Raw genomic sequence first — 24,210 nt, 5'->3', positions numbered from 1 at the left:
TTCATAATTTTTTTGAGGACTCTAATTCAAATCATTTTTAAATAGAAAGGATTGAAGCTCTGAATCTGTGATCTTCAACACCGTTTATCTCATAATATTTCAAACCCCATCTTATTTTCAAACATGAGATCTTTCCAAATGATGGCTCAGCAGCAACACAATCTCATGACCATCCATTGAGCAACTTCCACAGCCTCTGTGCTAAGCAGTGTAAGAATGGGAACAAAATGCTAAAGCTTTAATCACACTTTGCCAAACCAACAAAATCCTACAGGCAATGTTATACGTTAACACTAACCACAGCCTTCTAATTAGTAAACTACAGCCGCCAGCACCATAATTTTTTCTTTTTTATGTTGGTGCGATACATGTTTATGCAAAGGTCAGGGCAGGTCAGGTCGATCGATGTCGTCTGTGGTTGGTTAGCCCCAGGAAGCAAAGCTGTAGCCGCTGGCCGAATGTTTCCTTTTTCTCTAGCTTCTTTTTGCGCTTTGGTTTGTTGGCTACTGAGGTGCCCTCTTTCTTGTTCTTGGATTTTGGAGATGATCTCCTTCGTATGCGTCTTAGCGGCGTCGCTAAGAGTCTCAGTGTCGTCTGTAGAGTAAAATCAGGAAAATAATAGCTGAAATGAGCGGGCTGCTTCCTTAATGAAACAAATTGAATGCAAATCCTATCGAGGGAAATATGATCCTAGTTGTCAAAGTAGACTGCTCTTTTCAGTAGGCTTTTCTTTAACCAAACACGATACCCGAATTTGATTCTGACTGTTGATGGCCTCTCTTTAGTAGCTAGCTATCGACGACGATCGAGAGATCAAATACCGCCCTAACCTTATGGCCGGAAAGAGGCATTCTATAGTAAATCCTACAAAGAACCCCTTCACAGGTGTCGTTGAACATTGAGCTTAAATGAAAAATCAGTAGTAGAAAGGTAGCTTGACTAAATTTTTGTGTGGTAAAAGTATTTTTCTGGGAATTGTGTTGTGGAATAAAATGGTGTAGATAGCATAATGCAAGGATAGACATTAGAATTAGGGAAGAAAAAAAGACCTGATGTTTGCTATTTGATCTTCCAGTGCGTTCCACTGAGGATGACTTATCGCTATCTCCACCTAAAGAAGAACATCTCCCCCAACTCTCCCTATTTGAGCTCGAAAAGGAGCAGCATTCCTCGTTCAATTCAGTCCTTTTAGCCTGTAAAAGATGCCATCAGTTAATGTCCTGCATCTGATATATCCTTTATGAAATAGTACACATCCAAGATGACAAAAAGTGAATACGTTCGCCCCCAATGTCCCCGCTAATTCGTCCCAAGGCCAACACGGAGGAAATAAATTACGGGCGGCTACTAACCTTTGAAATAGTACACATGCAAGCAAAGTAGGAAAACTATAATCTCAAATGTTAAATCAACAAGTAAAAGGACGTGATCTAAGATTTAGACGACCAATGGGACTGCAACCATCATATAATCTAGTATAACGTTAACATCATATTACTTTAAAAAGGCAGAACGGTACACAAAACTCCCGCTATGCGAAGTCCTAGGAAAGGATCCACTGTACGCAACCTTATCTTGTTTTTTTGCTTTTTTTAGTGGGATGAAGCAAATGAAGACGGGAATTTTAGCAGAACTTCCTCTCTTTTTTTGTTTTTTTTTTACAAATTTTGATATCATAATGAAATTTCTAACAATTGAAATGATCCTTAGGGCAAATTGACAAAAAAAAAACGAAGCTGTTACTCCAAAAACAAAATTCTAGGAACTGGAAAAAAGAAACTAGTTGTTTACCTGAACACTGGATCCATCATTAGTGTCACTCTCTATTTTGATAATTGTGTTATCTTCGTCAACAAGGAAATCCTGCAAAAGTGATCGAACTATATGTTTAACATCTTACCGAAGCCATTTTCTCTTTTTTAAAACTTTTTATGCAAAAAGAAAAATCACTTCAACAACATACTCACAAAGTCATTAGCAATGGATAGATGAGTTACACTTTCTGATAACAATTCGACAACAGATTTTGCAGTTGAACCTGTGGTGCAACCAATAAACCAATTTAAAGAAAACCAAACACACAAAATAACACGATTTGAAAGCCAAATTAATGGTTAAACCTGCAACGTTAGGAATTCCAGGTGTTGATGAGGAGCATGCTTCATCACTACCAGCTGTGCGAAGACCAGTGATGATTTCATATAGCAAACTCTACAAACACAAACTTCAACATCAGATGTTGAAAATGAAACACAACTTATACTGAACTACATATGTAGAATGTCTTCCTTCTGCAAGGTTAAATTTAAGATATCAATATAGTTATAGTCCAAACATATATTTCTACATACTATGCCATTAATTTCCTTTTCTAGTACTGCAACTGATAGTTTCTTTTCTTTTCACCAATACATACATTCATGTCAAATTGATATAGAAAATTACCTCCTCATTTCCAGCACCAACCTTCAGATCACCCAGATCATAGTACCTTTCAAACTTATTCGAAGAACTTGAAGGGATTTGTGGGGGTCGCAGGACATTATAAAAGAAAATAGAAACTGAATCATAGTAGAACTGTGGTCTGGGTGAGTTGTGGTCACCCTCAAATTTGATAATGTTCTTATCACCCTGTAGAATAACAAAAGAGAATTAAATATGAGTTAATTTCCATGAAAAACTTTCAATTTTTTTTTTAAAAAAATACAAAATTTAGAAATAGAATTTTAGTTACATACTGCATATGCCTCATATATAATATCTGAGTGACGAGCTTGAATAAATATGTCATCTGAAGCATGCCCAAATAATGTTGGAATAAAGGTCTTCGGTGCAGACTGGAGGCAACGATGAGCAATTATAAGTTGACAGTATGAGGTGTTAATCATGCATTACTATCATAGTGTGTTCAATCAGAGCCAGAAAGATGCCGTGGGTGCACTAAAATTTAACTAGACTAAGCTTTCGACTAGTAACACAACTCAAGTTTAGTGGTTAGGACTTTGAACTCACTTTAAGTAAAAATTGAAGTTGCATAATTAAAGCTGGGAATAGAGCTAGACCTAACCTTAATCGCCCAAGACGGTTACGGTTCGCGGTTCGGTTCACGGTTCACCATGGCTCAAGATTATTATATTAAAAAAATTAAAAATTAACAATTATTTTAAAAAATGGCTTGCACTTATTTAAGTTGCCTACGTATCCCCTTAGGGTATAGGAGAATCAAAGCCCATGTAGTTCTTTTATGTTTTTACCCTTTTACATTAACACTCACTTCCATTTCTCGTTCCTATTGTATTCGTTTCTTTAGCATCAAAATCTTCAACTTTGTCATCTGAAAATTGCATTCTTTAGATTCTTTTCTGGGCTCTGGTTCAATTGTCCAATAAATTTGGGCTTTCAATATATCAAGAGACAAAGTTAATCGTCATTCATCTAATATGTTGCCGTCAACACTAAACGTTTGCTTCACAACAACAATTGACATTAGACAAGCTAAAATTTTTTTGATGATCACAGAGAAGACGTGAAAGCTTTGAGCTTCTGTAACCAACCACCACTTTAAGATATTGGAATTTTCACTATTTGCTTAATTAAAATCAAAAGAAATCGTAAAATAATTCTCAAGATACTGTGTGGAATTTGAGGATCCTCATGGACGTTTTGTCCGTTCTTTTAATAAAAGTTGTGCTTTTGTAAATTTTAAATTACTACTAATAGTTTGTTGTATTTTAAAAATATTAATTTGTTTTACATTTTGCATAATATTGATTATAAATATCATATAAATAAATTCTAACATTATATATAATATTAACTGGATCAGGAGAAGAAGAATATTTAATTGGAATTAAAACGTCATAATATAAAATTAACATTTCTTGTAAAACTTCTAATTTAAATCTAGGATCTAAAGCAAATACAATTAAATAAATTTCAGGAATAAAATAAAAATATTTTTCTCGTTTAGTTTTCATAGCTAAGATGCAAGAATATAAAGATTTATTAGTAATATATTCATTTACAACTAATACTATATTAGAAAAATTTTCTGAAACTAATTGAGCAATGAGATAATAAACATTACAAAGTTGTTCGGTTGCATCATTAAATACTTTTAAAATTTCACAAATATTACTACAAATATTCTATTGTTGTAAAAATAAATATATATTAGTATTAGTATTTTGTGCAAAAAAATGAACATAATAATTCTTTATATTGAAATGAATCTTGTAATAATTGGTAATGTTGAATTCCAACGTGTTGGTATGTCACGTGGAAATTTTTTAGGTCTCATTCGATTAGTTTTACAAAACCTACCCCATTGTTTCATTATAGATGGATGAGACCATAAATAAGAAGTTGCAATTCTAATTGGTTTAATATAATTTTCTAAAAAAAATTTTAATCCATCTTAAACACATAAATTTAAAGCATGTCATACACAACGAATATAAAAAAATAAACCACCAATAATAGGTTGACAAACAAATTTTAGATCTATACAAGCGGTATTAGAACTAACATTATCTAATGTCATTGAAAATATTTTATGAGTTAATCCATATTCTTCTAAAATTAAACATAATAATTGTGCGATGTTATTAACATTATGTGATTCATCAAAAACTCTATAAGCTAACAATCTTTTTTGGACATTCAAGAGTTATCGATCCAAGTCACACCCATATATAAATGTGTTTGCATCACTCCAAATATCGGAGCATAAAGAAACTTTATTATCTAATTTATTAAATTCATCAATTAAATTTTTTTATTCATTGTTTTACTATTTTTTAATTGTATGAGTAAGTGTAGTCCTAAGAACACGTTTAGCACATGATTAAGAGATTCTTTACAAAAATCTTCAAATGTGCATTTAGATCCAAAACTAAAAGAAAGATATTTTACATAAACAAATTTTGCTAATGATTCTCTTAATTTATTATCCAAATATAAAAATAAAACGAAAACAATACTACCGCTAATTGAAGAAAATCTTGATAATTGTGTTTGAAAACGGTTGAGTCCATATTCCGTCGGGTGCTTCGTTTCTATGTGTCGTTTCTATGACCCATAGTCTCCGTAGGCTTGAAATTTATAGGAAGCATTGTAGTGCTTACATTTTGCACGCATTTCTCTCGACGGAAGAGTGATCTTCTCAAAATGTTAGTGAAAAAAGAAGACTTTAGAGGAGAAATTTCCTGAACCTTAGAAGTAATTGTATCGGTATTTCCTTATGTTTCGGGTGTCGGATTCAGAAGGTGCTCAATTTCATCATTGATAGATTGAATGTTGGGGTCCTCCCGCGGATTCACTATTTTCTTTCCTTCCGAGCTCGAGGTGATGCACCTCCATGGTCTCCTTCTATTGTAATTGAAAATTGAAAACGAAAGTGCATAGAAATGAAGGCGAAAACATATAGAGAATACAAAATTGAGATTAAGAGTAAAGAAGATGTGTGTGAAAATGATGAAATGAGCTCCCTATTTATAGAATTTGGATAGTAACAGACACTAAATCATAATTATTGATAAAAAAAGGGTCAAATGATCCTAACCATTGAAAAAAAATCCCCAAAAAAGCCCCACCCCTCTCTCAACGGCTAGGAACCACTGGTTAACCGGTGATTCCAATGGCTAGGAACCGTCGGTTCTAACAAGCAAAAAAACAAAAAACAAAATCTGGTTGAACTTGCGATTAACTGGTGGTCCGCCAGTTTTGCACTTAAGGAATCGGAACCGGCCTGGCAACTTGCCAAACCGGTTCCGATTCAGCCCGGCAAACCGGGTCAACGGGCAACCGGCCTGTTGACCCAGTTACGGGCCCGGGCTAGACCCGACCTAGGGTCGGGTCTAAATAGAGCATGTATTTTACATAGAGTTTGTTTCGCAGGAACTACATATTTCATGTGTTCTTTAACTCGCTAAGGATGGGAAAAATCACAAAGATAGTCCAAAAGACAAATGACTACAAAGAAGTGCAAAGCCCAGTACCTGCACAGCATTGAGTTCCATTATGTCAAATTTAGCCCTCTTTTGAATAACCCGTCTCATATACCGCAGAGCCAGTCGGATCTATATAAAAAGTACAACATAATACGTTAAGATATTGAAGCCACCAAATGTAAAAGCAGCAGAATCGACAGTATCAACAAAAAGTATCATCATAAGGATGATATCAACTATTGGACAGCTACATGACTCCCTCTTCCATTACAAAACTCTAACAAGATTATGCACTGGCATGATAGTGGAAGTGGTTGAGAAACTACAAGTTATTATCAGAAGGAACAGCCAGGATATTGTCATAATAGATGCTAAAGAGCATGCGGATGGAACCACAAGACCCACCACATGATAAATACTTACGCACAGGACTACTAATCAAGTCAAGCAATTACAATGTTAAGGAAAGGTCATCTAGATATGAGTTATCTGCCCAAACTTAAAATAGCAATGTCAAGAACATATTATGAGTTGAACAAGCATTTTTCCAAAATGTATCATACTGTAAATTTTGGAAGACGGATTTTGTAGACATCCACAAGCTCCATCATAAGCTCAAATAAGTTTGAGAAGGCACTATCCAGCACCATGCCAGCAATAGAGGGATCTTCTGCTCCATAAAGAAGGCTGTTACACAAAAATAAAAAACAAAACAAAACAAGGATAAGTGGATAGCTTCCACCTCTTCATGCAAAAAAAAAAAAACAGTTTTTGTCCATATAATCAACTACATCTTGTAAACAAATAGGATGGCAACTGTATGGTCATAGAATGCAAAGTAGAGTTAAATCTAACAGCTTTATGTGTAATTAAGCCCTTTCAAAAACAGAAAAGATCATTCTTGAAATATGTATCATCACCACCAAAATTCCTGCACATGAGTTCAAGTGACAAAATGGAAAAACTACCCAGAAGAAGAAATTGATTCCAAAATGAGGTAACTGGAATGAACTTGTTGAGGCAATATATGATAATATACTGTTAGAATTATTTTCATAATAACTCCTCATATCAAGAGTGAAAATGGAACCCTTCATCTATCCCTTTTACTTTACAATCAATCACTCACATAGTGTCATTCATCCTTGCAAAGTTCACAACCTTGTGATGTCTTCAATTTGAGAGGGAGCTGAAGAAAATTATGTCTGAAGATTTTCACTTACTTATGAAGATGTCTCTCTTGAAGATTATCATCAATTACAGTCCAACCTTCAATTCTTTGAAGATCAATCCAGGGCATTGCAACAACAAAATTCTCAACTATTGCAGTATAGAATCTTTGTTATATTTGTTGAGTTTCTTCTCACTTTTGCAAATTTGAATTTTTAGATTTTATGGAACTAGCTAGAGACCTAGAGTTACATAAAATTGATGCCGTGTGACCTAGAGATCACGGGTTCAAGTCTCGGAAATAACCTCTTGCAAAGCAGTATAGTATACAATAGATTCTTTCCCGAGACTCCGCATTGGCGGGAGCTTTGTGCACCAAGCTGCCGTTTATATAACTAGATAGCGAACAATGATATTTATGCTCAGCCTGAGGGTGGCTCAGAATTATTACTTATTGAAGAATACTAAATATGTTTAATAATGATGTTATGAATCTACTCTTTTGTGGGACATTTTAGTTATAAGCTATTCAGTGCACACGCACACACAATATGATATTTTATTCCTCTCAATTTATACTACCACTAATTCTTGAGCAATACCCTATCAGAAGAATAGGTCAAAAGATTATCAAGATATTGATGAAAATAACCTATATACAGGATGAATATATGTGCATTGCATAGCAAGATTACTAGAATATGAACAGATAAATTGACATATGGATGAATAATAAAAAAAATTAACCAGAGAAAAATACCTTGTAACAGCACCCATTGATCGGCCCCAAAGTCCAATACAAGAAATTTGTTTATTGGTCCGGAGATAAGTGACCACGGTTTTGAGATCGTCTTTCTGATATACAAGTTGATAAAACCCATAATCAGTAATTTTAGGAACTGTTGGTCTTGAAGGTAATCAGCAAAAGAAATAAAACAATCTCAGCGGTGAACTATTGATAAGAGTAAGCAAAGATCATAAACCAAAAGGAATCATAATAACCAACCTCGTGCCAACCAAGGCTGACATATTCACCCTCAGAAAGTCCTGAACCTGAAAAATCGAGAGTGAAGAGGGTAATATTCGAAGGAAGAAGGATTACGGCAGCTTCATTTGCATCTGCTCTGCACCCACTGTAATTTCCATAGAAGAGACCAATAATTAAAATTCCAATTGGGGAAGAAAATTTCTTGTAGATATATAAAGATCTATTTGCTCAATCTTGGGTTAGCACTGCTACATATCTCCAGACAAGGAGACCAAGGAAAAGATTCACACTTTTGTCAACAAAGGTCTTGGCTAGTATTTAAAATGGTATCAAGAGAGATTTACATGCCCAATGTTTGTGTTTATTCTTCTACATAGCAAAAAAGAACAAGCATTCTCTGTTTGAGTTTTTTTTTTCTCCATTTTATCATTAAAAATAAATTGGTTACATTGTTCAACAAAGGTGCATATCACGACAACAGTAATACAATTACAGAAGAGTTGCTCAATATTATAACAATAAACAATATGAGAATTTTTAAAATAAAAGCATTGAAGAATGAAGACCTGTTGCCATGGCAGTATACAACGCAAGGAAGAGCAGTGTTTTCGGGTATAGAATAGGGAACATAGTGACTACATTTGAGAGTGTGACCTCTTCCATTTTTGAGCTGTCATGTTTAATGAAGTAAAATTAGCAAACATCAGCAATAAATCCTCTAAATTTTTATCCAAAAAAAAGAAGAAAACTTCGGTAACACGTGTCCGTACTTGCCTCCAAGTCTAGACGTTTATATTTTCTGCCAGCAAGTGTAAATTCCGGTTCCCATAGGTATTGGTCTGGGTTATAATCAGCCCTGGATGTCATCATACCAAAAGAACAGATGTTTTCAAAATGACAGTAAATATATGCCCTTAAAAATCCTCAATAGCAATATTAAAGGTAAAATGACTAGTTATAATGAGTTCTAACCATGATAGTAAAAAGAGGCCTAAGTGGCCATCCAGGCATTTGCACAAGGTGACTGTCCCCTAATATATAGTTTCATTCAATATGCAGAACTAGGTGGCCTATGCAGCCACATATATGGTCTGGCATATATGTGGGCATTCATAAAAGTGATTGTTATTCATAAAAGTGATTGAGGTGGACAAAAAAACAGTTTAAATGAAAACCCAAATATTACTACATTTTTTTTCTTTTCAGGGAGTAGTTCTCATGATCATGAAACAATTTCAAAAGCTAAGTTTTTGGTGTGGTACCTTGAATCTTTAACTTAACTACTTTGTATTTCATATGTTCAATTATATGCATACTACATAAATTGCTATAGCCAATCCCACTTAATGGGATATAGGTCTGGTTGTTGTTGTTGTATTAACATAGATTGATAGAATTATGTGTTTTATCTTATATGGTAATGAATATTTTAATAGAAGTATTGACTAGACAGATTGATGTTGTACTTTGTCATATAAATGCTAAGCATTTCCATAAATAAAAATAGTTTTTTCTATCTTTTTATATGGATTGCATATACGCCTACAAACCACATATGCACTATGTAGTTGGCCAGCTGCACACCATATACCATACAACCTTGGTTCTAATTAAGTAGAGCTATTAAGTCCAAGGAAAGAAAGAAGTAGTAGATAAAGAAGATACAGACAGATGAAATGGAAATGTAAGTGCACTAACAAAGAAGTTTTAGAATTATGGCAAAAACAACAAAATGAATATTACAGCACACACAAACAGGTGAGTAGACTGCTCAAAATAGCTACACTAAGCCAAAAATTTAGTCATTTATTATGAGAAAGAATATGAGATATCAGACGTAGTGGATATATGACAAAATCAAGTACGCCAGAAAGGATTTGTGGCTGGATATATCATGGCAAGAATTTGCTCAAAAGGCTTCATACATCAGAGCAAAATGACAAAAAAAAAAGTCATTTATTACCAAAAAGGATATCCTCTTATACTATGACTGGACTTCTTATATGAAATTACTTCGTACAACTCAAAGAATGTATGTATGGAAAGTTTCAGTCAATTCAACGCATGGGGAGATGGCAGGTCAAACTTACTAATTTTGTAAGTAAACAAGATATGTACATACCTAGGAGGCCGGATTACAAAGTTGATGAATTGCTCAATCATCTCCTTGCACACACCTCAAAGCTACAGCGAGTCAAGATGTGCAAAAAGAAGGAACCCTCTGCTGCATTTTTTTTCCTTCACGACAGGAACAATTCGACCAATTTCAAAACCAAATCTTGCAGTTTTTCTTGTTTTACGCTGCAAAGTCAAAAGCTTTGTGAAAAGTACTCAGTTCTTTAAACATCCGACACAATCGCGAAGCTAACCCTAGAGAGCAAGTTCGAAATGAAGCGTACGAAGAGATACACGCAACTCCAACAACATTCGCCAAAAATATCCAAATTCGAACGCTCAGGAACCCCCACTTACAGGACAGGAAGAAGCCCTAATCCATTCACGGGGATTCCTCGAGCCTCATTTTTCACTGACGAAATCACACGGAACCTCTCATCTCCACCAAAAACTGCATCTTTCACAGATCCGCAGCCTCGGGGACCACTAAATCGACAAAACACTTGGTGACTCCTTTTGCAGGTCAAAACCAACGCAGCTGCGACAGGAATTCAAGATCCAAGCGCCGCGGAACTCCTACAAGACAGCGAATTGCAGCAGCAGAAGCCTAAAAATCAAATCCTGCACTTCCAATCAAGACGACATCTGAGATCGACTAGCTCCACAGCTCCATCTCAGCGTCTAAAGCAGATCAGAAGCTGGTACCTCCGGATTCCGTAGAGCTACGGGAAACCTTATCGATCGAAGAACGAGGAGAAGATTCGCGGGGTCGGATGCATCCAACGAGGAGGGAATAGCGGGGGAATCCGCAAGAGACGGAAAGAGGAGAGCTGGAGAGCGAGCGAGATGACGACAACGCTGCGAACGGAGCGTGGTAATTGAGAACATTAGCAGACAACGCGACAAAGGGAGAAGGAAATATTTATTAAAATAAAAAATGTAAATATTAATATAAAAATTTGAAAAAGCGTCTTTTATTTTTTATTCAAATTAAAATAGCCCTCTATTGAAAAATATCTTTCTTCTTTTAATGCTTTTACATTTAAATTTATTAAATAATTATAAATAAAACTATTTAAAATTAGTTAAATATTAGTTAAAATTATTTCAATCCAAAACTGTTTTTGTTGATAATAAAAAATGGGAGATAATATCGAATTCACATTTAATTATTACCATAATTATATTGATAATATTAGTTTAGATGCTAATTCAGTTGTTGGAAAAAAATAATTTAATTTTTTAATCAGATATTATACTAATAATTATAAATATCATATTTGGTGATAGCCACACGTCAAGAAATATATATTTTTAATACGACTGACTCAAAATGTTTATAGAATCTTTTTACTCGTAGTATTATTAATTTGAAATATGGGATTAAAAAGAATTAGGTTGATATATATTTTTTATATAAAAAATAATTAAAATTATAATAAGTTTTTAAAATATTTTCAATTAGAAAAGAAAAAAAATATTAGTCTAATTTAATTTAATTTAGGGTTTATTAAAATTCATTATTAAAGGTCCACATGAGTATGATAAAATATTCATTTAATTTGAAATGGAATGTGTGTTATGATTAAATTTTGAGGTTTGAATTTATTGGCGTGTTATTATAGCACATATTCGATTTTCGTACTTAAATGCATGCATCATGCCTTAAAATTTGATAAAGGGTGTTTTTAAAAAAAAAAAAATGTTAGTCTATCTAGATGATTATTAGATATAAGTAATGTCAATAGAGAGATGATAGAAAAGAAAAAAGATTTTATTGTGAATAAAATTTTAATCTAATATTGAGAATTTTATGGTATGTTGGTTGATTTATATTGATTCATATATGATCCGGTTGTAAGAAAAGGGCCCTCCGTCCGGTGGAGTCAATGCCACGTGGAAGTCAAAGTGGCAGGTGGGCGGCCGGAGAGGGGTGGGTTCGACCGGCCGGGCGGCCGACCGGTGTCTAGTTGATGGTTAAAGGCGTCCTGTCGAAAGTCAGGGTTCCGGCGCTCAGCGGACAAGATCGCAGGGCCGATCGGACTGCACGCTCGGCCAAAACCATTAGGTAGCTTACTGCTAATAGTCTCCACAAAGTACGTGATTGAGAATCTCCCTAAGTAAACCACCGTATACGTCCGGCCGGATGTTGCGGAAGCTGGCCGACCGGACGCTCTCCAGGGAGTAAGGGCAAAAGGACAAGTGACATCTTTTTCTGACAGCGGGTATGTTCCACATGTAGGTCATACTCCAAATCTTATGACAGGGGGTTCCGCTGTCCCGTCGAGGACATGCTTGGACTGTAGCAGTATGGGTCAGGTAAGCTCACTGACAAGCCCTTACTGGAGTATGGGCCGCGGACACGTGTACACCTCGGTATGTGTACACTCGCTTCTCCGCTGCCCTATATAAAGGCCCTCATCCTTCTCCGGAGATACGCGTTCTAATATTTCGAGAGCCACTTTTTCACTGCTTGCTTGCCTGACTTGAGCGTCGGAGGGTCGTCGCCGGGAATCCCTTCCCAGCCCGACTTTTGTGCAGGCTCGCCGGAGATTCGTGCGACCAGACGGAGGCCTACGTCATCGACTAGGAGAGCGCTACGTGCCCAGCGTCCGTTGGTTCAGCGATTCGGACAGGATCAACATGTAAATAAATACATAGGAAGAGACTCTTTCTCACGTTTAGGTGCATAGGGGCGGTGTAAATCTCACTGAACCATATTGATTCATGTGTGGGTACGACTTGCACGTTTCAAATGTCGGACCGATCAGAATAAAATTTATTTAAGTGGAACAATTAATTTTTAGTTACGTTTCACAGCTCGGTGAGTAATGATCTCAATTCACTATGACTACCAATACTTTGTAGGAATCATGATTAGCTGGAGGTTGATTCATCGCCCACCCTGCTGAATCCTTCGCTCGGCCTCTTCATTTGCTCAGTCGGTCACTTGTCTGCGTCACCCAACTGACCTGGTTATTCTGTTCAGTCAAATTTGCTGGGCCTTACTTCCTGGCCTAACAGTCTACTCTCCTGTAAATCTCCGACAGGTAAATTGGTTTTCCAACAGACCATTCGATATAAATTTAAAATTTCATAGGCCACAAATATAGACGAGTTGATAATTAAATAGAGGTAGCCATGAAAATCTAGCAGAGTTCAAAATTCAAAAGAATTAGTATGAACAAATTAAAAAATATTAGAAGAACAAAGATATCCATTTCACAATTTTTACGATCATTAAATATTTTTCGTCCAACATATTAAATACGAACATTTTTTAAAAAATAAATTATGTATTTTTAGATACATTTTAAAATTTGTTAGTTCGGAATATAATTTATTCAACTCAAAAGCTTATTTAAATTAGAATCATAATCATTTTAGTCATTTTTCAAAATGATTTAATACTACACCATTCCAACTTTCACCTGATTAATTGTGAAAGTATATGGATCCTAATTGGCAGTTAAATATCATAAGTTTTTCAAAAAATTTCATGTATTTTACTATCTTACTATTTTATTAAAAATATCCTCCTTTACTAATTAATTTTGGTGAATCTTAAAATGAATTTACGTTAATATCTTTTTTCTATTCACATTAAAAATAATTCTAAAATTTATTAGTAATTTCACAAGCGAAACAATCAGTGATTTAGAGTTTGAGACTCAGCTGCGGCATATTATTATGAATTTTTTTCATCATTAATTTTCTCTGTTTATTTTATATAAAAAAATATAGTTCTCTTTAATCCCACATCTTAGAATTGACAATACTATGATCAAAGAAGATTTTATAAATATTTTAGGCTGACAATGTTAAAAAATATATTTTTCTTAGTTTTTTTACTAAGATAAGTATAATATTAAATTAAATTAATTTTTTTCATAGGAAGTCGTAAGGGTGACACTCGAAAATCCAAACAATTCGGATTTTGAAAGACCCAAATAAAATAATTCAGATTTTCAAAAGTCAGGTACTTTACTCTAATCACTCTACTTTAGTATTTTAATACTAAAATACTTTTAATTAATATAATTTCATTATAAAGGGTCAATGTGATTTCAATGTATTATATTACACACATGGGCGTCGGTCAGCAGTGGCTTTCTGCCCCAGAGATGAGTCGATCTTCTACAACCTTTCAGACAGGCTCTGTCAAGACCTTGCTTTCTTCCCCTGACTCAGTCTGGTTCTATTTCTTGTGGGTTGGGGAATGATTTTTTTGATTCCAAAACTTTAGGCAATAGAGGAAATTAGCTAGCAATCACCGAAAAGTGTACAAAGACTTCGGTCTCGAATAAGCAGTTGGATTAATGGCCAATGCGGTGCACAATCACTAGTAATATATTATGAATGAGATTTAAATCTTTATTACTGACAATCTGTCTTACCTTCTACTACTATTATATGTATCAATTATCGGAGTTATAGTATCGCGGTAGGATATTCAGATTATCCCTTAAGTACCCCGCGATTTGAACCCTAGCTACAGTATATTTACAAGAATTTTTCCTTCAAATGGAGGACGTAATCAAAGGATGTCAGACTTTTGGGCTGATCACCGTGTGCGCTTCCAGATTTATCCTGATGGCCGATGGAAAATTTTCGTGAGATCGGACCAATCACCCCTGGGCTATTACATGTATCATAGTCATGGGGCTAGTGATTATTATTTTTTAATAATCTAATTTTTTTAAAATTCTTCGACTAATCTAAAATGATCGGATTGGTCCTATAAAAAATTTTCATCATACTCACATTGATGAAAATTTTCATCAAACTCACATTGATGGTGACGGACATTCACAATCAACCCATCGCTGTAGGTCGACATGTTCACCTAGGTACTAGAACTATAACTGTGAACACAATCATTTTGCCAAGTGGGAGGCATTCGACCGCACTGAGTAATCATACTTCGAGCCACTTCTCATAATTTTTTTCTCCAAATAAAATATGTGTATATTTAGTCAAGAATCGAGAACCAAACTGTAGTGCTTCTATGACATTTTCAATTGTCAAAGTTTTGAATGAATTATCTTTTTTATGATTTTAACATGCCACATCAATATTAAAAATTTATTAAAACATCTCCTATGTTAAAACTCTGCATACATTTTTTATGGCCCAATTCATAATATATAAGTATATGACCTCATAAATATTATATTAATTTTAAGATAAAACAACATATTTAAATTTTAACTACTACTCTTAAATTATAAATCTTAAATCTCATTTCTTTAAAAATTTTTATTCATCTTGTTTTTTTTTTAAATTTTATAAATCTTTTACAAATCTTACATTAAATTGGAATTATTGACCTCGTGTTTAATAAATTATGAGGGTTGCGACCAAATTTCTTTTAAGGCAAAATGAAGGTGAGAAAGAGTGATTTATTTTTTTCCAGAAAAAGTAAACCGCAGACCAAAAAAAACAAGATTGCATAAACTCGCCGTGGAGGCCCGCGAAGGACCACACCGTGGCACCTCGACCGCATAGAACGATGCATTTTTTTATGTAAATCCCGAGTTCTATGAATCACCGACCACCTCTTTTCGTCATTGGATTTAAAAACGTGGGACCCTAAAGCAGCATCCATATACGCGAAAGGTTTGCTAGTTTAATGGAGTCGGTGAGTGATTGGAGTTTTTTTTATAAGGGAGGTTGGGTTTCCTGGAAGTAGCGGCGCACGCGTCCAAGTGACGTGGGCCCTGCGCGCGAGACATTGACAGGTTTGGTGAGGGCAAAACGACATGGACGGTCGTTTTGGCTTGGCGTGACTGTATTTTGACCAGCAACCTTTTTCGGTTGAATATGAAATCTCTTTTAAATCAAATAAATAATAAATTATGTATTTTGTCTGAAATATTAATATGAAAAAAAAAACAATTTAAATTGATTAGAAGAATTAAGAGTGGAACAGTAGGTGAGAATGGTCCCGCAGAAATCATTAAGTAAAGGTGCACCACCAGGTCACGCAGTGTAATTCTATCTTTTCAAAACGGTCTAATGACTCGTATATGATGTGTCATAAAATTTAGGACTCAAATTTTAATATAATTGGAATAAATATCTCTTATATATATTAATTATTATTCTAAAAATTAATAATCACTACACGAGTCACCTAAAAGTAGATAGATTCCGATTGAGTGAGGTATGGCGCATGCCAGCTTGGCTGGCACGTCAGCTTACATGTCATAATTTAGCTGATATGGCAATTTAAAAAAAATAGAAATAATATATAAAATTAATAAAAATATGTTTACAAAGTTTTTAAAAAAACCTTTATCGTACCATTTTATTATTTTGAGAGCAAATTAACTTCTAACACCGTTTATATTTTAGGTTAAAAAAACACGTTATTATCTAAATATTAAAAAGAAAGATGTTTCTTAAAAAAATGTCAAAAAGATGTAATATTATATTATATATCTAGAAAAAATACTTATTTACAGTGCTATTACAACATTTATTAACTATTTTATAACTATTATAATATTATAATAGCTGATATAACATTATTATAATATTATAACAGTTAATTAATAGCTACCCATTGTGGTTATAATAGTAATATACCGGTGTATTAATCATCTAAGGGGTATATTCAATCTTATTTTTAATTATTTTCAATGATTTTTGTATATTTTAAAAGTTTAGATGTATTTAATATAGATTTTTATAAACTCCATAAATATTTAGTGGTCTTAATTAAGTTTTTATAGAATTTTAAAAAGTCACGTGATATTAAAATTTACTTTTTAAAACTTTATAAAAATCTTTTCTATCCAACTTTCAATAGATTTTTATGGATATTATTAAAATTCTTTAGGTACAAATTGTAACTCTTGTTAAACTTTAAAAATAAAAAAAAAATCATCTATTCATCCTTGATATTTCTATGAACTTGTAACCCAATACGTCTCTCTCTTTTCAATCGTCGTTGCCTCTCTTTTCTCTTCCTCGATGGTTTAACTTCTTCTTTGCTCCTAGATCGACCTCCTCTGTTGTTGAATCCAAGTTCCATTTGCTAATCAATCTCTCTCTCAGGTAGGTGAACATCTATTGAAATTACACAGTTTGACTTTATTGTTTTAGTTCGTCCGAAAGAAATTATGACGCTTTATATATTTTTTTAAATATGTTGCTGGAAGCATTCATTCTCATCTGAGCATCAGCTACCTTGATTATTGTGTGATCATCAATTTTTATGTGTCTATTTTGTTTATGGACGTATTTTATTTGTATGTGTGATTGTAAAAATGGATTTTTTTTTTTCATGTTTTCCATAAATACTATTGAAAACATATCACAAATTCTTAGTATTTTTTTATTATTTTGATTAATTAATTATTTATGTTTAATTGAAATTTTAATTTCTATAAATTGAATATGACTCATTTATATTTGTTTATACTGTCAAAAGAATATTAAAATGTGTGAAATAAAAAAAAGATAAAATTAATCATGGAGAAATTCTACTTGTATTTCTTGTTTTCTAAATATATTTTTTTAATAATTTTCAAATAAAAAAACACATATGAAAATAATCTTTTTCTTTTTTAGTCATATTTGATGGGAGTGTTAGATAATGACTTATAACATATTATTAAATTATGAATCCATAAGTTTATATGAAAATTTTTAAAAATATCTATCAAAGTCTTACAGAAAAATCTTATAAAGCTAAACTCTTTTCACAACCATATACAATTCTATAAAAATTAATAAAAATCTATCAACTTTTAAAATATTCATTTAATTATTTTAAAATAATTATGACATATACTTAGGGTTTCATTAAAATAATTTCTCTTTTCGATTAATATTTGCGTCTATTTCTTGTTGCTGATTTTTCATTTTATCTTGTTTGTTGGAAAGATTAGACTGATAGGGAGTCGAAATAGAATCTTTTTCTGTGTACTTGGTACAATTGTTGTGGGTGGCTGAATTGCTTGATTCTTAATCGTCCAAGGCTGTTTCTTTTGCATTTTGAACATCCTTCTCAGATGTCCATTGCTTCTTATACTCAAGTGGGGTTGACGAGAATTGTGATTCTGATTGCTCAAAAAGATCAAAATTGTTTGCATAATAGGTTCTTGGACATCTCTTACTTTTATCTATTCACTTAAGATTTTTCTGCTGGTGATTATTTACAAGTGCAATCTGAATAATTTAATTCTTTATATTACTAATAATATTGCCTATAGAGCGCAATGAACTGATCTCTAATGGTCATATCAGATGTCAAGTGTGACATTCGACAAGCACAATCAATGCCTTTTCATACTCAGCATATTCGAGTCTTTAGAGCAACTCCAACCGATGTCTTTTTACATTATTTTAATGTAAAAGGGACATTATATTTTCTCCCATGAATACCCTAAAATTTACATCAAAATGGTGCAAGTACAAATTTTTTATTATAATATATTATATTCTTAAATTTATATTTAAAATATTCTTAAATATTATAAATTAATATTATTTAATTTAATTTAATTTATTATGTAATGAAGTGTTATTTTTTTTGTGAAAATATTTTTAAAAAATTATCTAAATGGTTTATGATTGTGTATTATCTTTAAATATTAAATATTAGTATGTTTATTAAATTATTTCTAACAAAATTACAAAATACTAACTTTAACTTTCTTGTAACTACAAACATAATATCATAAAAATTAGCTATCATAAATAAAATTTTTAATTTTAATAGTAATTATTATCGTAATAAAATTATTTAATAAATTTATATGTATGCTGATAATAAATTATATGATGGAAAAATAGAATATTCTAAAAAATATTCCTTTTAGTGTAGGAAATGGTGTGCATTGATTGGAGTTGGAAAAATTTTTGGTACTTAAATGACACCAAATTGGTATTGAAAGTGCACCAAAATAAGTTTTGTGGCTGGAGATGATCTTAAGGAATCCTCTTTTGGTTGATGATGATCTTCCTTTTCTCATAGCATTGCTTTATATCAAGGATGAACTAAAATTTCCACCATGTGTAGTTCAACATCAATGATTTTCAAAAGAACCTTGATCCCTGAAGGTGTTGGATATTTTTCTTTAACAAAAATATGCTGATCTTCGGTGTTAAGATCCAACAATTAGATTCGATCAATCATTTCAATGATAGAGCTTGGTATTGTGATGTGGACTTTGTTCAATTTATACTCTTTATATTTCTTTTCGGTTATCAGAATACTCCTTTGGACAAGAGACATACCTTTCTTGGTATCGTTGCTACCGACCTAATCTTGTCAAACGTCGAGTTTTCCCTTCGAATATCGACACAATCCCTTTGGGTAAACTTATCTCTAAGGATAAAAGTATTAAGGTCGAGGTGAAGGTTAGACCTTCTTTCCTTAAGATGATATTGTCTCGCCCAGATGTTTATGGTTTATTAGCAATCGTCTCCCAATATACAATGACTTGCATCTCGAAATAGGAGCACTCCAAATCTCGAGCACGGTTGAACTTTCAAAGTCTTAAAACTCTTAAGAGAGGAGAGAAAGAAAAGAACCCAAAAGGAGAATTCATAACTTGAGAATTGAGTGTATTGAGTGGAAGGAATGAAGTTTATTTTATAGGAATGAAAAATTACACCTTTTGTTCATCCTTTACTCATTTCACAGGTTGCACCTTTTGTCTCTAGGAATGAGTTAGAGTAATCATTCCTAGGTGCCTCGAATCTTGTAGCTTAGTTGTCCCTTTTGAACCATGATATTGGGATCTCCAGTCAACATGGTTGGGTTACCGCTACTCGATTTAAATGTTGAGTTTTAGACTCATTCCCCTAGACATGTAGTATAATTGATCTCTTGGTAGGCTTAGCGGATCTGCACAATTCTCCATATTCAATAGAGATTTTACCGCTAGAGATTTACTGCTTTAATGATATTAAGTCATTTCAAAACTTACCATTTTACACTAGTTTCCTTCTCATAATTTCTTAGATGTCATAATGTATCATATATATTGGCACAATGGTTAACCCCCACATTAGAAGGTTCGTGACCTTTTAATGCCTTATAAAGATTTTTCATTTATATCTCACTGGGGCTTGTGGTTTACCGAGAGAATAATTTCCCTCACAATTTTCAGGATAAATTCAAAACTTATCAACTTAGCTTTTATCATCTTCTCAATATTATTGTTGAATTGAGGTGAATATGATATAGTCAATTATTGGAATGTTGTTCTTCCTTGAGAAATATTCCTTGAGCAATATCCTACATTCTCTCCCTTAATCACTATGGATGTTCTTGCTTAGTTGATTTTTCCAACCACATTTATAGTGTTTTATAAAACACTTCAAGGGCATCAATCTTGCTTAAAAGCAAGTCTCAACTCCAATATTTTGATTTCACCGAGTTAAAACTGCGGTTATCTAATCAGGATGATAATCACGATTACATTTGATGTCAAAAAAAGTGCTCAATCTAGAAAGTATGCATCAGTTGGTCTTCCAATTTCACTTAGCTAGAGCTATGATCGTTTAATTGGAGTATTAACCAGGATTGTATTACTCTTAGAGAGATACTCGACTTAAGAAGCATACATCATTTGGTCTTCCAATCTCATTGAGCCAAAGCTGTGGTCGTTTGATTATGGTGCTGACCAGGATTGTGTTACTCTTTGAGAGATAGTCAACTCAAGAAGTATACATCCCTTGATTTTCCAATCTCATCAAGCCAAATGGCTGTCGTCTGATTAGAGTGCTGACCAGGATTGTACTACTCTTAAGAGATACTCGACTCAAGAAGTATGCATTCTTTGGTCTTCCAATCTCATCGAGCCAAAGTTGTGGTCGTTTAATTGGAGTGCTGACCAAGATTGTATTACTCTTCGAGAGATACTCGACTCAAGAAGTATACATCCCTTGGTCTTCCAATCTCATTGAACCAAAGCTGTGGTCGTTTGATTGGAGTGTTGACCAAGATTTTATTACTCTTCGAGAAATACTCGACTCAAGAAGTATACATTCCTTGGTCTTCCAATCTTATCGAGCCAAAGTTGTGGTTGTCTGATTGAAGTGCTAACCAAGATTGTATTACTCTTCGAGAGATATTCGACTCAAGAAGTATACATCCCTTAGTTTTCCAATCTTATTGAGCCATAGCTGTAGTTGTCTGATTGAAGTAGTGACCAAGATTGTATTACTCTTTGAGAGATACTCGACTCAAGAAGTATACATCCCTTGGTTTTCCAATCTTATCAAGTCATAGCTGTAGTCATTTGATTGGAGTGCTGACCATGATTACATTTATTCTTCGTAAGACACTTGACTCAGTTCTTAGTCACTTGCAACACATGTAATGCAATCCTTCTAACTCTTCTATTTTGACCTCCACTTAGGCCTTATTGAATTAGAATCAAGTATAGCTTTTTACTAAGTGGGCTTGATTTTCTTTCTGAAGACCTTCATTAGTCCTCTTTTTGGATAGTTTAAATTCACTATCCTCAACTTTGTGACTTTAGTCAAATGACACCCACAAAGTCTTGACCATCATTATATCCATGGTATAATTTTGTTGTCTATCCTTTTAAGGTACGGTTCTCACATAGGAAAATTCTATTCTTCCTTGCAAGTAACTCTCACATTACTCGAGGTTCACTTTTAGATGCGCTAGGACATCTTTTGATTGTAACATTAAAAGATATATTTTCTTCAAGTAACAATGTCTTTTACTGTAATCGCTTGAAGACGATTACAGAGAATTTCTCTCTAGTAGGAGTGAGACTCACGATCACCATAATCGTCAATATCGTCTTAAGATTGTTGGATATTTTTCTTTTAGAAAAATATGAGTATATTGATCTTTAGTGTTGAGATCTAACAGTTGGGCCCAATTAATTATCTCGATGATGAGTAGATAACTCTAACCGGTGGAGTTCGGTATGGCGATGTGGACTTTGTCTCATTTATACTCTCGACTTCCCCTTTTGGTTATCTAAGTACCCCTTTGGGTAAGATATATACCCTTCTTGGTATCGTCGCTACCAACCTAATTTCGTCGGTCGTCGAGTTATCCCTTCGGATATCGACACAACCCCTTTGGGTAAACTTATCCTTAAGGATAAGAGTATTAAGGTCAAGGTGAAGGCTAGACCTTCTTTCCTTAAGACGATATTGCCCCGCTCAAGTACTTACAGTTTGGCAAAATATCCCAAGATATAACGACTTGAGTCTTGAAATAGGAGCACTCCAAATTTTGAGTACGGAGAATTTCTCTCTAGTAGGAGTGAGACTCACGATCACCATAATCGTCAATATCGTCTTAAGATTGTTGGATATTTTTTTTTTAAAAAAATATGAGTATATTGATCTTTAGTGTTGAGATCCAACAGTTGTGCCCAATTAATTATCTCGATGATGAGTAGATAACTCTAACCGGTGGAGTTCGGTATGGCGATGTGGACTTTGTCTCATTTATACTCTCGACATCCCCTTTTGGTTATCTAAGTACCCCTTTGGGTAAGAGATATATCCTTCTTGGTATCGTCGCTACCAACCTAATTTCGTCGGTCGTCGAGTTATCCCTTCGGATATCGACACAACCCCTTTGGGTAAACTTATCCTTAAGGATAAGAGTATTAAGGTCAAGGTGAAGGCTAGACCTTCTTTCCTTAAGACGATATTGCCCCGCTCAAGTACTTACAGTTTATTGGCAAAATCTCTCAAGATATAACGACTTGAGTCTTGAAATAGGAGCACTCCAAATTTCGAGCCCTGTTGAACTTTCAAAGGCTTGAAATTCTTAAAAGAGGAGAGAGAGAAGAGAACCCAAGAGGAGAATTCATAACTTCAGAATTAAGTATATTGAGTGGAAGGAATGATATTTGTTTTATAGGGATGAAGGGTTATTCTCAAGAGGTGAAAGGATATGAGATATGTCTTTTTCCTTACACCTCTTCACTTAAACCTTTTCATTCTGATTAATTAATTTAATTAATTAATATGATTAAATATTTACTTAATCTATTGCAAATATAAATTAATCAATTAATTAATATCACAATGATTTATCTTTTAATTAATCGATAAAATTAATTATAATTTCATACCCTCAATGGTTTCACATACTTGAGTTAGTGCTTATCTATGAACTCAACTCATATGCGAATCAAATTTTCGTCCAATTATATCGGACCAATCCTTTATTAGACATTAATTTCTCATTCACTTAAGAAATTAGTTTATAACGGTCTACTTGTGAAATAACTGTCGCATCCTTATTAATCACCAAACTAATTTTCTAACAAAAAGGTTGCAATTGTAGTATTGAATGGAGGTATTGCTCCCTATTTGTTGATAGAATGGAGGATAGATAGGAACTTGAACTGTGGGATTTTGCCCATAGAATGGAGGCATTGCTCCCTATTTGTTGATACTTGGTGGTTGGCCCTGTGAACATTCAGCATGAAGTGTCATCCTGTGTAAAGCCTCCATCTGTCTTAAAATCTATAGGTCCATGCAAATAGTTATCATCCGTACATTTTTGTTGCTCAATTGAAATCAATTTCACTTGGTATTTCAATCATTCTAGTCATGTTGTGCATGATTGGTTATTGATGTACTTTGTATACTTTATTTTGTTATAATTTGTTGAAATCAATTGACTAACCACTTATTTCTGAAATTTAATTTGTTAGGAAAATGATCATTCTTTGTATATATTCTTAATATTTTTCCTCCATGTCTTTGATGGGTATCCTTAAGTGGACTAGTTCATTCAATGCTAATGCCATCATATTTCTCCTTAAATCACATGCTGAAGCTTACAGATTTATTCTATTCTGTTGTTGCCACATCACTGTAATCCAAGAAACTTGATTTGTTATGAATGAGACCGGACTCTATTTATATTTCAAACATTACCAATTCAACAGGTTTTCTTAGTGTGATGCATAGCATAGTTTCTTTCATACTCCAACTGTAAGTAGCAGGGCTTTGACCAGA

The 24,210-nt window shown here is 33.6% G+C and overlaps 1 protein-coding gene across 2 annotated transcripts; it reads right to left on the bottom strand.

Moving 5' to 3' along the window:
• Window positions 1–211: 211 nt before the first annotated feature.
• LOC122029461 lies at window positions 212–11,109 on the bottom strand. Of its 2 annotated transcripts, XM_042588451.1 has the most exons (15): window positions 10,930–11,109; window positions 10,232–10,845; window positions 8,884–8,965; window positions 8,676–8,779; window positions 8,128–8,254; window positions 7,882–7,976; window positions 6,515–6,638; window positions 6,000–6,080; window positions 2,739–2,837; window positions 2,446–2,631; window positions 2,121–2,211; window positions 1,968–2,038; window positions 1,792–1,863; window positions 1,050–1,193; window positions 212–594 (listed from the first exon to the last, which is right to left on the bottom strand). In XM_042588451.1, the coding sequence occupies exons 2-15, from the start codon at window positions 10,270–10,272 to the stop codon at window positions 394–396; spliced, it is 1,518 nt and encodes a 505-aa protein (XP_042444385.1). In that variant the 5' UTR covers window positions 10,273–10,845; window positions 10,930–11,109; the 3' UTR covers window positions 212–393. The 2 variants fall into 2 exon arrangements, with proteins under 2 accessions (XP_042444385.1, XP_042444384.1); XM_042588450.1 differs by having other exon boundaries at window positions 10,232–11,109.
• Between the last annotated feature and the right edge of the window lie 13,101 nt (window positions 11,110–24,210).

The sequence above is a fragment of the Zingiber officinale genome, chromosome 10B (assembly GCF_018446385.1).
Source record: "Zingiber officinale cultivar Zhangliang chromosome 10B, Zo_v1.1, whole genome shotgun sequence".
In the NCBI taxonomy this organism is placed as follows: domain Eukaryota; kingdom Viridiplantae; phylum Streptophyta; class Magnoliopsida; order Zingiberales; family Zingiberaceae; genus Zingiber; species Zingiber officinale.
The sequence above is the reverse complement of the archived record's forward strand: the minus strand, read 5'-3'. Positions and strand labels throughout refer to the sequence as shown.

What these genes read in the sequence shown, in the direction of transcription:
- LOC122029461 (XM_042588450.1), bottom strand. Translation starts at nt 10,272, where the DNA reads ATGATTGAGCAATTCATCAACTTTGTAATCCGGCCTCCTAG. An exon ending in TGGAACTCAATGCTGTGCAG is followed by an intron (nt 2,838 to 5,999) that starts GTACTGGGCTTT and finishes CGTTGCCTCCAG; the next exon opens with TCTGCACCGAAGACCTTTAT. An exon ending in TGGAATTCCTAACGTTGCAG is followed by an intron (nt 2,039 to 2,120) that starts GTTTAACCATTA and finishes GTTGCACCACAG; the next exon opens with GTTCAACTGCAAAATCTGTT.